Raw genomic sequence first — 16,019 nt, 5'->3', positions numbered from 1 at the left:
ACCTGGCAGTGGCGGGGCAGCCCCAGTGCAGCCAGGTCCCAGCCCAGGCCAGCTGCAAGCCAGAGCATTTTCCAGATGCCGCTGCAGCCAGACAGAGCTGTGGCGCGTCAAGGGGTCGCCCCCAGAGCTCGGTCCACGTTGGACGCCTGGTGTTACCCAACTGTAGGGCAACGTCATGCAACCAGCCCCAGGCTCCGACTCCAACTCCACCTCTGGCTCCGGCTCCAGCACAGAGCTGTAGGCAGGGGCAGTCGTGGCTTCTGCCCCAAGCCTGGGGAGCAGCGCGTCCCACTCAGGTCACTACACCGGCCAGGAATGGAGTCCACAGCTGAGGGGCAGGGTGTGAGTCAGGCGTACCTGGGCCATGGGGGATGGCACCCAGGTCGTGGAGGAGGGCTCTGGGCCCCAATGAATCTAAATGCGCCTCTGAAGCCCTGTCTCTCACTGCTGGCTATAAGCACAGACTGAGAGTCTGGATGAAAGTTTCCAAACTACAAGTGAAACTTTACTGAGACAGACTAGACTGTGGTCATAGGAGATCTATGCTAGCACAGTTATATGAGACCAAAGGAAGGACAAATTTGCTTTTTCAAACAGACAGAAAATACAGTGGGACACCCTGCAGTAAACTGAGGATAGGAAGCGCTGGAGTCCTGAAAACCAAAGTCCTTTTTTTATCCACAGACTAATCAGAACACAAGTGACTGCAGCGTGCACCCCCCTCAGGCACGTCTCATGCCCGGCCTTCGGGGCCCACTGTGGAATTATGCCCATCCAGACCCTAGCCTTTCTTCTGAGACTGCCAACAAAGAAGCTCCGACACGGCATTTTTATTTTGCACACAGGGACTGTTAATCAAACGCAAGGAGTCTGATGATTCTGACAAGAGTCAGAGCTATCGAGAGTTTACCTGAAGGAATAAAAAATGTATAGCCTTGTTTCAACTCAATTCTTTGGCATCGTTCCACCCTGTCTCCCAGAAAGATATCACTTTGCTTTCCTGAGAGAACCCATTCTTCATAAAGTTCTAGATTCTGCAGAGTAGGCGGAATCAGCCAGAAGATCTAAAAATAAAGCAAAAGTTTAACTCTTACAAACAGCTGATGAAGAGAAAGAGCCAGGAACTCCCCACCAGGTAAGTGTGTGCCAGTGGAATGAACACACACAGCAAATGTCTTTTCAGCATCAAGTATCCATTTCCTAGGTTTTGCGCACACAGGCCCCTGGCACACTATAGCAGTAACCAGCACATTTGCTGGAAATGGCAAGGTCACTCACTACCTACTTTATACTGCCTCCATAAAACATCCTCTAGGAGCTTACTTTCAAATTAGTGTAGTATATATTATTATATTACCAGTTTGGATAGATAAATAATATCAGAAGTAGAAAGATGTACTATTTGCTGTAATTATTTTAATTCATGCGTAGTATCTTTCTACACTGGAATCTCAGATATGGCAAAATTTACCTAAACCTACAGCTACATATACCTAGAAAGATGCATCTGTAGCTGTGTCTGCTACTAGTTCCATCATTTTTTGCCTTCATGTATCAATTCATCTGTGTGCACATTCATAAAGCATCCTGAAAACTGTAAAAGGAAGCTAAGAGGTTCTGGCAACCTAAGGAGATGTGATAAGGGCACTCTGACCCAGCAAGGGTACACAGCCAGTTACATGCTGCAAGATATTGCCAATACCATGCAGTACAATAAGGTTTTTCACAACAAACGCTTCCTTTTTTTGTTGTTGCCCTGACAATCAGCATGCTTGTTTCATATATGGAAAGGCTCTATACCCAGCTGAGCAAAACTCCACATTTTTCACCTGAGTTGATTCCAAGAGATTTACCACTTCATCCCTTAGAAGCAATAAATAAATACACTGATCATACTAAAATAATCCTCTGAACAACAGGCTTCGTAAGAAGTACAGAAGAATAAAGGCATCACACTGCCTGGTCCACTTACCTTCCCTCCTCTGAAAACGTGATACCACACTGAAGTGCCACCAAAATCAATGTGAAAATCAGTGAAGCATCCTTTCACACTCATCAAACAATACCTGAAAAGCAAATAAGGGAAAAATGTACAAGAGCCAAAGGTTACTAACCACAAATGTGAGACGAATGTTGCTCATTAATTCATGTGAAGTGATCTGTGCATGTGTAGAGGTCTCTACCAATTAAACTGCTGCATTTTTACAGTCACGTCATGGGGCAGAAACAGGATTATAACTGGACTTCAAATGGGAGAAAAAGCTTCTCTTTAATTCTATCTTTGCTACCCCAATGCCTGGATAGGAAACTATTCGTTAAAACAGGTTGGGGACTGTTAGTCCAACTGTTTAGAAATATTCCCCATGCCACTCTGCTTGCAAAGTAATCTTGTGAAGGTTCCCCTCCACTGCCTGGCTGACATAACCTTCACCAAAAGTTGTGTACATATTGATTCAAAGAACAAAGTTTTGAAAACTCTCATTTGCCTATAAAGCCCTCTGGTCACGCATCACCTAACAGCTACCAATACCATTTTTGCATGGGCTGAAGGGTAGAAGTCTCATTTGGCAAACTAACTGGTTTTTGTTCTCATTTCCAGATATTTCTGCACCAAAACAATGAAAAGAATCAGCCTGCTGCATTGTAAAGTATCAAATTCACTGTATTTGGTGCCCTCTAGATCCATTTTTCAGAGCGATTTCATGTCAACACTGCTGCAAAGGTATACAACAGCTCTCATCTTACTGCACGAATCTCGAGCCTCCAGCCACCATCAGTAACTAATGGCCGAATTACAGCCGCCCTCCTCACTACAGGCACCTTTGCAAATGCAGGAAACGCACACCACTTAACCCACTAACCTCTTTTCCTTGTTCCGGTCGCCGTTTCATGGCTTTTTTTTTTTTTTTGGTTGTGGCAACAGGACCATAAAGGATCAAAAAAAGGTTTGAATTTAACTGTGTCTTTTTCTCATCACATTCAGGTAGAGAATCTCAGCAGTATGCAGACGGCGTGCAAAAGTCCCTCTAGATGATAGGCTAGAAAGGACCTTACCATGTGTCTGCAGAAGGCTGGCAAATCAGAGAGACTTTGGATACATAAGAGCCTGCTGCCTAGCAACCACATCCAGTGCCGGAGTTGACAGAATGATACGCAATGCTGTCATGAAGACAGTCAATTTGTGGGCTTCAAAAAAGTCCTGTGTCTTCATCGCACAATTCAAACCTCTCCTCGTACCACTACATCTCTCTCCTCCAGCCCGCGGTGGCATTGCTGCAGCCTTTGGAAGCAGGACGAGAGATTTTCTACCCCTGGGGTATTTCAGATGCTTCAAAAATCACAGCCAGCCAAGAAGCTGTCTAGACTCGCAATATGCTCCACTTCAAAATATGAGTCCTGAGCTCTCAAATACATCTTTTTTTTTTTTAAATCTTTCCCTGTCGTCTCCTCTCTCAAGATGTTGCTGGTTACAAATCAGATGGAAATTAAAAACAAAGCAGCAGCCTACAATCGAAGTTTTCTTCCTTTCAACCAGCCCGCAGAAAGGCAGATAGAAAACGGCTATTTAAAAAAAAGAAACAAGAAGCAAAACAGGCTGAAATGTTTCAGCATGAGGACAATATTGAGGCTGGTGACATTTGCAAGTGAAAACTCAAATCCTGCTACAGTCTACTACCTTCAGACTTCAAAAGGTCAAATATAAATACCCAAAGTTAACCAAAACTGTCTAAAACCAATTCACTTCCCACTTCCAAGTGAGGTGAGATATTCTGGACAGTCACAAGCAGCCCTCTCCACTGGCTGGGGTTTTATTTCTTCTTTTATAACCTTAAAACTCAAACTTGAACAAACTGCAATGACCCCAAACAAGTCTTGTGGATGCAGAGAGAGCTGAAACATTCAACTTTTTGTTCTTTCTTGAAACTCCTCTACGCAAAGTCATTTTCCTTCCCAGAAAAGGTGGCTTTAGTAAAAGATCCTCTGAGGGGAGTTAATAAAAGCTTACAAAGCATTTGGAAACATCAGTTCTTTTTCTGCCTCTCACTGGAACCAGCCACAACAAGCTACTGCGCATTTAATTTCTGCTGCTAATCAAACAGAGCTGCTTTCCTCCAACACCAACAGTGAATGAAAGGGTTAGGAGTCTGAAAAGCAATCTTCCGCCATACAGCAATCTCCCTTGTTGCCAGACTCTGGCACAATGCCTTTGCATTGACCTCTACAGCTTCCTCTTCCAATGTACACTGCAGTCACATGGTCTTCTCAGCGCAGCTCCATGCCACAGCTAATCTTACACACCGCACGAACCCCAGCAAGAGGCTTGTCATCACTAACAGTTGCTAATTTGGTCAAGACTCAACTTTTTTTTTTTTCTTTTTGAGGTTTTTGCATAACAAAATCCGTAATAAATTGAACGTGCTGAAAGAAACCTCGAAACAGCATCTCTGCAGAGCCCAGTAGCAGCGCTCTGCCTTTCGTGCGCTGGGCCAGAGCAGCTAGTACGGGCTAGGGGAACACATTCCCGCGCAGAACAAGGAGAGTGAATCTTGCCCCGCAAATAGACACCCACAAATGATGCCCAAGCTTCGCTCTTTCACAACTGGTACAATTTCCAGTCCCTGAAGTCTCCACTTTATGTCACTATGTCCCCTGGGTTGGGTTTTCAAAACGTGCAGCTGCCTGTAAATCCGCAAGCCTCCCTTCCTGACTAGAGTTTGTTTTATGCTCTCTCGAGTAGCCTGAAATTGTTCAAGTTAAGGCATGTTATTTGTTTGTCCTTTCTGCAAAAAATCTGGGGAAATTTAGTACCTATCGGGAGGCAACATGCAAAAACCCACAAATTCACAGGCAAACAGAACGGAGACTCACAAGAAGAGACAACAGAGAGAACCCATTTAGCAAAGGCAGAGTGCTGGAAACACAGGGACAACAGAGAGACAAACTCAAAAGCAAACTCCCGTATTACACACGCAGAGACACAAACCCACATGCAGGCACTGAGAAACAAAGGCCAGCACAGAAACACCGAGATACAAAGGCACACATGCAAGCACAGAAACGCAGCAGCACATGTACATGCAGAGAAACTCAAGGAAAAGACCCACCGGCAAACACGCAAGCAGCACAACCCTGAGCTTAGCTCCTCGGCTCTCGCAATAGGTACAGCATGCCACTCGCCTTTATTCCCTCTGGCATTACAAGGACTCCCCTGCCACTCAGCTCAGCCCATAAACCACTCCCAAACCCCAGCAGAGGCTTCTGTTTTTGTTCAGGCCAATGAGAAAAGTATAGCTCATTCTTTCTTCCTCCCAGGAGCGATGCCGGCTGGTTGAAATCCTTAAGCCTGAAACCGAATACCACAAAACCATGAGCCAACTACAAGTGCCAAGCCAACAGGAAGAAGCAGGATGCAGCTCTGTTTGTTAGGTTTCGCTCTCTCTCTCATTTGTACTTGTTTAAGCAAGAGGTAGCTGGTGCTCAGTGAGGCATTTGCAAGGGGGGAGATAGGAGGGCTGGATGGTTGGTTGGTTAACAGGAATCTCTTTCTTGAGCAAGGTACCTGCCAAACACAGAACCCATTAATAAAAAATCTGCCGACACTTCCAAGGGAAGTGACCCCAGCTGCCGGCGTTTGTGCAGGTCTGTGCGTTCAAGATCCAGTTCACCCCCCCCATTTGCTGTTGCTTTTACTTGGTGCATCTGGAAACACGGGAGGGAAGAAACCAGCAGGAAATAATAAGCTGCCTTCGGGAGACTCCTCAAGCAAGCTAACTGCCTGCCCCACTGAGTGACACTCCCACCCAGGGGCTGTGTAACTGAAAGCCACAAATTACACTGCAAGACAAAAGAAACCACTGTCACCCAGGAGACATGGGGCCAGCGCTGCCGGCCCCTTCTGCTTTCCTGCGCTCTGCCCCACCCCCAGCCCCACATGGCAGCCTGAGGCCTGCGGGGACCTACTCCAGCTCCCTCCCCACATCGCTTCGAGTCCTGGTGCAGCAGGACGGCAGCGCTGGTTTGCTAGGTGAACGGAAGCTGCGTGGTGGTAACCGAACCTGGCTCATCACCTGTCCGCTGGCTGGAAGAAACCTGCCCCTCCAACGTGGCAGGAAGCGCCCCGCTCTGCCGGCCAGGCTGAGAGACGCCAGGGGAGGAGGCTTTACACTGCCAGGTCAGTGCCTCTCCAGAAAATTGCTTTCAAAAGACACAAATCCTCGTTAACATTATTTTGCTAGTCAGGAACGTGGCAGTTACAGTAACAAACTTTCCCAAAAGACTGTAACCCAGAGTCCTTCTAAACCCAGTGAGAAGCAGAGTGTCTTTCATCCAGACCAAAAGTACCTAACCATTAAACACAAGGCAAGGTACTTTTGCAAGTAAACAGGAGACAGGGCCGTATGATCTAACTCAGACAGAGAACACCACCCCACGGGTAACAAGCAAAAGTCTTCTTTTCCGGGACATGCTTCAGGTTGTTCCGAAAAATGTGTCAAGTGACTGCAGAGTCTAACTATCTGCATTCACATGGTCAGAGCTCAAATTGGAAAGAAATAACCGGTGGGACTTTCCCAAGCTCTGCCCCAAGCCAAACTTCACCCACATGCTGCCAGCAAGAAATGTCACTCTTGATCAATTGTGCAGACTTGCACAGGACAATCGCTCCTCTTCTTATGGGCCTGACTAGTGAGCAAGTTCTTCAACCTCCTCCCGTTAGATTTTGGCACCAGCAGCCCAGGCAGAGAAACTGACTGAGTTTGCTCTGAACTAGCTTTTCAGGCTGCCTTCAGCAGACCTCGCTGCTTATATCAGCTTGCACGTGGTTTACACTTGGAAGGTTATCTTTGAACTTTAAGCACTACAGACAGATTTCTTTTAATTGAAAGCTTAAATTCTTGAGCATAACACAACAACCACCAGGGAACCAGTCTGCAGCAAACCAGTTCTGTCTACTCCCTGCATATGCTGATCATGAGAGGCCTTTTATAGCATTTGTCATAGTCCAGCTCATTTCTTTGTCCTTGTGACATAACTATCGGGCTTTATTTTTCACTACAAGCTGCTTGAAACGCTGAGATTTATTTCACCCAGCTCTGCACTGTTGCAAGTTCTTTCATCATTATACAGTTCAGCGCTTGAGGCTGATACATTATTTTGAGAATACTAAATAGTACCTGCTTTGTTATCCAACAGGTGTGGATGAGCACTTCAGCCTATTGGCCTAGTATTCTTTTATATAGAATAGTTATATTTATGTAGGGCCTTTCGTATCAAAAGCATTTCGCAAACTATAAAGAGAGGGCATTTGAAATGCAGAATAACTGCTCAGTTCCAGGATCAGTTTTTCCACAGTCTGTGTAACTTCCCAGTCGTACAACGGAGACGTTCTGCCTCCAGATCCATATACCCTCAGTTTCTAAACAGACCCTGGCCCAAAACAGCATTTCAGTATGCACTTAAGTCCATCTCTATTCAGTAAAGGAATGAATATAAAGAAAAGGATTGTTAAATCATGGCCTAGAGAAGGAGAGAAATAGTCCTTTCTGGCCATAATACATGGTATGAAATCAAACAAGCAGCTTATTTTAGGAGACAGGTGGATAGTCTGTATGGGACACAGCGTAACAAAAACCAGTGGTGATTTACTGTAAGACCTATGCCAGCAATGGTTGGGTACTTAAGTAATACAGAGATCTTCAAAGGCAAAAAAAAAGAAGTTGTGGAGACAGGGTCCCTTAACTCTCAACTGTGCTTTGAAAATCCTTCCCAATACAAAATATATTAGACAATTTAAAAAAATACTTGTCACCATTTCCATACTAGAAATAACCCTTGGGCACTCAGGGAAGCTTCTATTTTACTGCCACTTCTTTGCAAACAGCCTTGCAGTCCTGCAAATATTTACTCATTTAAGTAGTTCTTATTAAGCTGGATAGTGCCGTCAGCTTCAGCAGGACTCCCCGATTGATTAAGAACTACTCATATGAATAAGGATTTGCAAGTCTGGACACAAGACTTGTGACATAAAAGATGCAGCTCAGGGTATGAAAACAAATAAGAAACAGGGGAATTTCCAAGTGCTGGTAACAGAAGTTATTTATTTCCAACTTACAGGGGAGATTCAACAGCGGCACAACATCAGAGCCGATCAGAAAAGGTTTTCCCCTAATGGAACTCATTTAGCTTTTGGTGAAAAACTGAAACCAAAAGATTTTGATTCTGCGATACCTACCATGATGCCTTGTGGGAGTGGCTGTTCCTGTGCCTTCTGCTCCCATTCGTGTCTCTAGGCTGGGTTCACGAGTCAGGCAGCTTTTCCCCATGATGTACCATGGTTTCCCCCATTGGTGGATGAGCACAGTATGTGCCAGGGCAGCTGCAGGGCTGTGGCCCACCACGAGAGTTGGGATTCAGCTCCACCTCAGTTCACTCTAACCATGCTCTTTTCCCATCCTTTAAGCTGAACCACAAGAGGCGCTTGCACACGAACCGACTATGGCAGCTGACTGCCACCAAGGACTCCTCCATGCCACATGGACCCCAAATAGAGCACTACCGGCACCTGCTTTTTTCAATGCATCGTCTGAACAACAGAAAAGAGCAGGGTCCAGTATCTTGGCCATAATGCTTTTATACTTTTTTACTTTATGCTCATAGAAGCTCTGAGAGTCTGCTTTTTTTTCTTCTTTTTTTTTTTGAGAGGGATTCACATCTTGAACTGTGTATTCTGGGGGCTCAACCTTTGTCATCACACTAACTACATGGGAGAGTCCTTCTGGGTTAATAATTTAGGTTTCTTATTTGCAAGGTGGTCTTCTAAGCTTGATCATTTGTCTTTTGGCCATGTATGTACGCAGTGGTGGAGAAAGGAAATACACGCAGCCCTGAATTCCCCTGGGTAACCACAGAGGAGGCTGAGGCAGCACAAGCTTCCTGTACCATCCTCCTAACGTGCCTCTACCAGAACCCACGGGAGCCACTTTGACAGTGAGGCAGTAGGTCCGTTTCCGCATCCATGTAGCCTCGGCCTCTCTGCTGACATGGTTTATGGGATGTGGACACCTGGCTACCAGAAGCTGGACTGAGCCCATATGAACTCACTTCCCAGGAGCCACTGAACAGACCACAGATGGTAACACCTTTCAGCCTGTTAACACAGCCTGGATCTCAACCAATAAACCAATGAATAAAAAGTTCCCCCATCCCCCAATTACTTGTGTTTTCTTTGTTTGAAATTAGGGATGTTGCTCACAAGCCCTTTTCTATTTCACTGCAATCCAGCTCTACCTGGACTGCCCAGTTAATGCTGTTTGCTCGTCTCTCAGACATTACTCATTTACTTCTGGACGAGATGCAGTCTCACTGCACAGAATCAAAAAAAAAAAAAGTTAATGGTGCAAGTCCAAGTGGAGCCAGGGCAGTCTCCAGTAACTGAACCAGCACGGCAGATGGAGCGTTCTCTAACTCCATTCCCAGCACGGAGCTTGGTATGTAGTGGCCAAGACAGACATTTGTGTCTAGTAATACCATCTGTGTCTGCAAAATCACAATTGCTTTCACTAGAGTGTTTTCTGGGTGCTGGGAACAGACTAATGCTGCGTACAGCATGCCTCAAGCTCCTGGCATTACGTGCACACTGCGCACTCAAGGCAAGAGGAACAGTGACAAGTCCGCTTTCTGGCTACAAGTCAGGGGACACAAGCACAGGCGTTCTTGCTGAAATGAATGAGCAGCATTACCCGAGTAATAACAATGATGCTGAGCCCAAGCATCACCCACAACGTGCTCAAGCTTGTACAGAAGCACTCACAGCAGGGGCTAGGGCTGAATTTCCCAAAGATGGAAAAGGGTAACCAGCATCTTATGTTTAGAAAGCGCGCTACACGTGTTTATTGTTAGTTCATTGGACCATTCGGTCTGCCCAAACTGCCACGGTCCCTGTTCAGGCCCTCCCTATCTTGCTCCTTTGGTCCACTCCTCTCTGGCCTGTATGCCAGCCACCCTCCCACATTAAGCTAATTCAAAAAGCTGTTGCTAGGATCAATTGGTTAATTCTTCACGCTGACCACAGCAGCTTAGGCTTCCTGACCCTCCACTGGCTCCTCCTCCTGCACCGTATTAAAGCCAAACTCTTTGTCCTTGCCTTTGAAGTCTCTACCATTTAGCTCCTCTCTGTTCCCCACATCTGTTAGCACAAGGAGGGGGGCAACCTTTTTGGCAGGAGCACCACAAAGTAGCTCCACACCCTTTCTGAGTGCCACTCTGATCTCCTTCCCCTGCCCAATCTGTTACTTTGCTTTCTGCTTCCAGCCCTGTGCTCCCTGCCTGATCTGCTGTTCTGCTTTCTGCTTCCTGGCCTATCTGTCCCTGTGCTGCCTGTCTCCTCCTTGATCTCCCAAGTAACACACCCAGAGGCCTGTGCCACTTGTCCTTCTAGCCCCTCCTGCGTTTGTCTGCTTGCTGCGTCCCGTCTGGCGCACAGACTGCAGGCTTCATCTGCTAGGAACTATCTTCTTCCATTCTCATCTACAACCCCCTACAAGAAGTAAGAGGGCCATGAGCCGTATTGTGACTCCCATGTCCTAAATAAAGGAAAGGGCATGACAGGCAATGGTTAAAGTAGGAAATGGGGGAGCAGGTTGCTTAGGTCAGCCAGTCAGTGACTGTCTGACCTTCAGCAACTCACTCAGACCAGCATTTCAAACCGAGACAATTCAATCCATCTCTAGACACCTTACCAAGAAGCTTCATTTTTCAGAAGTGCCTCAGCTTTGGTTGATGAGGGTCCTGACCACATCACTGGATTGGGCTGGGAGACAAGGCAGGAGAAAGAATCTCTTTCATCCCTGCGGCTTTCACTTTTTCAAGTACTTGGTTAGAAAAGCAGCAACATTAAATATTGCATGTCATTTTTTGACTGTACACTCCTATTGTACATTCATTACCATCTGGTACCTCAGAACAAACTGGCCTTCACTCTGAAACCATAGTAGTTACTGTGAGAAACTGAACATATTCTGGTAGAGGCCAGCGCAGGAGAACACAGTGCAGTGAAACTCCACTGGTGGTGAAATAAAGCAAAAGTCAGTGATGGTAAGAACAGCTGAGGTATAGAAACAGGTGATTAGCAAAATGTTTTGTACTTCTAAACAAGTTAAGAGCAAAAAGAAAAAACTGAGACTGTTTAGAAAAGAGATAAGCGAGCATATGAAAGACATGCACAACACTGATGACTAGTTTAAGGAAGGCAGGATGATAAAGTGCTCATGTTTACCATATCTGATAATACCAGAGCAAGGTAATACTTTTCTTACCAAAATATACCATTACTAACCAGTAGAACTCATTACCACTAGGCATCATTGAAGTCAAGAGATCAGGGGTGTTAGTTATTAAGAGATCAGCATGATCCAACACCACATCTGAAATTTATATATGTCTAATGCAGTTCTTCACAATGATATTCTATAGGGTAACAATACAAGGGATCTAAACACTCAGGTTTCAGGGTTAGACCAACCTCTTTCCAATCCTGATCAGTTGGGAACTTCCTTTATAAGCAATTTACTTTAACAGGACCTGATGCAAAGCCTTTTTAAATCAACAAGAAGACTCCTGCTATCTTCAACGAGCTTTGGATCAGATCCAACTGAATTCTAGCAATGAAGGATATGATATGGGACCAGTGACTGAAACAGGGTCGACTGGGCTGGACTGGTCAGTGTCCTGATCCCCCATGAGAATGCCTACCTCCCAATGAAAATCCTGATGACTTTCTATTCTGAATGTAATTTATGGCAAAAAAAATATTAAGCATTTTCCAAAAGCAAACAATCTCCCTGACTTGATACAGAACCCATATGCAACGTTCTTATATTTCTGGCAGCAGAAAGCACTCATAACATAAGCTATTACTTTGTCGTCAGCACAACAACAAAAATAAAATAACTCTTAACAGAATTTAAATGGTAAATCAATCAAATAACTTCAAAACCAAATAGCTCCTGAAAATAAGACTCCAAGTTCATAGGTATTTACTGATGAGAGTCTCTCTGGCTATTTCTGCCATCAGAAATAACCACAAGAGTTTGGATGGAGAGGTTTCATTACCCTCCTCTGGATGGAAATGTATAGGTCCCTAGCCAAGAGGAAAATGTCAGTGAAAATTGCACATGGGTAAGACAAAATCAATTTACCACCAAACGCCAATTATATCTGAGCAATATTAAATGAAGTTTAGTAACCCTAAGATGCCTGACGTTTTTCAGGATATCAGCAAATGAACGTATGCAAGATATGAGTATCTGTGTAAATAGTAACTACATATCTGTGTTACTGTAATAAAGGGCATTTACAGAATATCTCCTATCTCCCAAATCCTTGACAAATATTATGTATGCCTCAAAACATCCCTCATATTCCTCATCCCTTTTAACATAGGTGAATGCTACTTTCCTCATTATATAGATGGGGATACAGAGAATAAAGGCAAAGACAGATTTTCAGAGCAAACTATGGGATTCAGAAACCTATTCAATATGATTTAATGAAAGACAGGTGTCTTAAATCCTCTGTACCAGGGATTGGCAACCTACAGCCAACCATGGCCTACAGAGGCCCATGGACATGGGGCTCAGCAGCAGTTGCTTTCCTGAGTGGCCGTGGGGACAAGCACTAAGTGTGGGCACATGCCACATGCCACAAGGGGTAGCAGTGGCTGGGTCCCAAAGCCCAACCCCCTACCTATGCGTCTCTGACCCAAACTGGGTCAATCCAGCTGACTGTCTTAAAAGGTTACTGACCACTGCCCTACACATTTCCCCAAAATCTGAACCAAAGGCTTCAAAAGATGAATGCTCAAAGTCAAGGATCTTAATATAGCAGGTGTGAGCTACCTGTGCTTAACACCTGTGGAATTTGGGACTTGATTGCTTAGATGCCTAAATGAGCTTTTAGGCACCGCAGCTTGGGAATCTGACCCTGAAATCTGCAAAAAGCAGATGTTTAACCATGAGATGTTTATCCATGTTTAACCACGAGAGCATGTCTATGAAACAGACACTGTCACTACAAAGCCCACTTCCAGTATTTATAGCTTTCCCTCACTGCAACTGTTTCAACTACTAACACCACCCCAATTTTTCAGCTGTGCTATAGCCTATGAAATTTGCTATGTTCACCTTCAGATCTCGAACCCTTGTTTTCTCCCATTACATAAAAACACCCTAAAGCAACACATCTAAACTGATGAAAGCTACCAAATATCTCTGAATGAAGTCTTAATTTCAGTTACTCATCAAGGATTTTCTTAATTTCTTACCACCTTGCTACTTATAAAACTCCTCACCCCTTCTCCTTTCTAATCCAGTGAAACTGTACTGTCTGCCAGGATGCCAGGAAGCAAAGCCATACATTTATGCAGAAACAGACACATGACACAGAGGTAATGCAAGTGCTGACTGATTATACTACCTCTCAAATATGCCTCAACTAGGTCTTCTAAAATTCAGTCTCTGCAGCTTATTCAGTCCTTGGTCCCCCATTTCAGAACAGCAGTAAGGAAGCTAACTGGCATTAACTGTAGTAGTAGAGTTGTCAAAGAGAACTAAATTGGACTGAGATGCTCAAGCCCATTTAATCAAACAGCCCTCTGTTAGTACCAAGTTTGGCCATTAACAACCTGGGATGGCTTTGCCCCATCAGCCAGTACGTGGACATTTTAACTCTTCCCCTTGACATATTTGCTGTCCTAAGAAACTATTAACTGGGGCAGCCTTTTTATTAACTATTAACTGGGGCAGCCATTTCCAGGACAGCAGAGATGGCCACTCAAATCTAAAATCTTAGCAAATCTTCAAGGGGTGTTTTTTGTTTTTAAAGATTAAGTGTCCGCATTTAGTGAATCCCAAACTTTACACGGAGTATTTGTTCTAGCATTTTAGAATGAAAGACAGAACGTGACCCCGGTTGAAAAGAGCCCAATGACAAGCCTTACAAACATGAAAGATCCATTACAAAGTTCTCAGATGCAAAATCGATCTCCTTAAAAGCTGGAGAAGTCCACTGGTATTACACAGCTCAAGCAGGTCAACCAAGCCAGCCCCCATCCCTGCTTGCTGAGAAAAAAAAAATCAATATTGCTTCTGCTACCAACATCTGAGGCTCAAACAGGAATTAAATGGGGAGGGCAGGAAAAGAGCTTTATCAAAACCTTAAACAAACTTACTTTTTCACTTTAGGGTATTTCATCTCCGAAATGGCATTGGTAGCATCTGTCTGTCTCTCCTTCAAATGTTGCGGCCACATGTTATCCACCCAGTCGACTAAATCCACCTAAAATCCCCACCAGAACCAACTGTTAGTCAATAAACAAGTGATGAGAGATAAACCCAACAGTCAGAGCTGGAACAGTGGTTGGCAAATCAATGGCAGCCTGGCAGCTTGCACATGCTCAGAGATGGTGGTGATTCCCTTCATATTAGTGTCTCCGTTCTGGCTGTTTGAACAGGAAACACTGTGAAACCTGTGCTGAGCACTCCAACCCTTAGCCCTTCAAACACAGGAGGGATCTGCCACTGAGTCCACTGGGCACCAATTCTGACCCTAGAGCACTCATGGGCACTAAGTGCCTTGCAAGCCTGGGCCGCTTGTGCTGTGGGATCTCAATAACATCTGCGTTTAACTATAGACATGGAGACTGTACCCTACAAACTATGTTCATGCACATTCAAAAACCCAATTTAGAAAGACACTGTATATTTTCGAGGAACATTAACCCTGGTATTCTGGCCAAATGCCAATCTGAGTAATTACATTACTGCCTACCTAATATTTCCTCCAGTTTCACTTGGACACAGAATTCTTCAGAGTTTCTGTCTTAAAGCCAAAGTGTGGGCAGGTGCAAAGAGTGGGAGCAGAGTAATTAAAAAAGGGAGAGAGATCCCACATAAGTGGGAAAAGAGGGAAACTGGTGATGGCTCAGCACCCTACTAGTGCAGCTCTTGCCTTGAAGGTTTCAGTATGAAATCCCATTCCGCGGCAGTCAGAGAAAGGATGAGTCCATGGCTCCTTTTCTGCTGAGCATCATGCAAGGGGTCCATTATTATTTGGCATCAGGTTATATTTTCACATTAATATTTAAGAGAAAATTCCAAATCACTAGACACTATTTTAACCCCACCACAAAGAGATCCCTTACCACATTGGGGCGCTTGACAATGTTCTCCAACTTGGTGTGACTGAACTCCAGACTGATGACGTTGTAAAGCTTCTCACGCTGGGCCTCTGGTGTTTCATAATACCTCACGAACTGGGACATGCTCATCTCAACCCCTCTCTGTGTGTTCACATCCATTACATCCACAATCCGACGGCTTCCTGCAAACACACACGACACTCTTAAAACATTCTCTTTAGCTTTATTGTATTCATTCATTAACTCCTGGGTAGCCACAGTTTGCAGCTTCTGGAAAACCCCAGTAAAACTGGCCCTGGAGGAGAAGAATTCAATTCCACCCCAAGCCCAGCTCTTGAATGCTGTAGGGCACAAGGTAAAGCAGAGAAGAGGAAAGATTTCTCAGTGATTAGGGGACTAGACTGCAATCTGGTTGTAGTCCTGACTCTGACACTGACTTACAGTATGATATTGGGCAACTCACTCAGTCTCTCTGTCCTTCAGGTCTCCATCTGCAAAATGGGGACAACAGCATTTCTCTACTACACAGGGGGATTGTAAGGAGAAACACATTAAAGGTCATGAGGCGCTTAAATGCCATATTACAGTGCAGGCCATGTAAGACATACTGGCAGTTCTCCAAGCTATACTCTGCAATTTCCCAACCATCCATATGCCTCTCAAGATGCTCCTGCTCCTGCATAAAGATTGTCTGCATGGGCTGATGCTGTCAGGTGCTGAGCACCCCTTTTTGGGGGGCGCTGAGTGCTCTCAAATCCTACTGCCCTCTGGCAGATTTGAAGGCACTATGCGCCTCGGAGGATTGAGCCCAGTATTTGGATCTCTG

General features: G+C 44.9%; 1 protein-coding gene across 10 annotated transcripts in view; it reads right to left on the bottom strand.

The window, feature by feature from the left end:
* Positions 1-16,019, bottom strand: part of KDM2B (lysine demethylase 2B) — a 159,157-nt gene that overhangs the window by 113,773 nt on the left and 29,365 nt on the right. For 7 of the 10 annotated variants that reach the window (XR_002095619.1, XM_019507293.1, XM_019507296.1 and 4 more), the window contains exons 5-8: positions 15,197-15,375; positions 14,225-14,331; positions 1,973-2,066; positions 911-1,064 (exon numbers count right to left, since the gene is read on the bottom strand). Coding sequence is in view for 9 of the 10 variants with exons in the window: in XM_019507293.1 (XP_019362838.1) it covers positions 911-1,064; positions 1,973-2,066; positions 14,225-14,331; positions 15,197-15,375 (534 nt within the window). In the remaining variant the exon portion in view is untranslated. Of the gene's footprint in view, positions 1-910; positions 1,065-1,972; positions 2,067-2,745; positions 2,797-2,861; positions 2,946-5,105; positions 5,181-14,224; positions 14,332-15,196; positions 15,376-16,019 lie in introns of those variants that run through there. The other 3 variants (XM_019507302.1, XM_019507301.1, XM_019507300.1) reach the window with 3 other exon arrangements.

The sequence above is a fragment of the Gavialis gangeticus genome, unplaced genomic scaffold, assembly GCF_001723915.1.
Source record: "Gavialis gangeticus isolate Ggan-Ray unplaced genomic scaffold, GavGan_comp1, whole genome shotgun sequence".
Classification (NCBI taxonomy): domain Eukaryota; kingdom Metazoa; phylum Chordata; order Crocodylia; family Gavialidae; genus Gavialis; species Gavialis gangeticus.
This window is presented reverse-complemented; position numbering and strand designations above follow the sequence as displayed.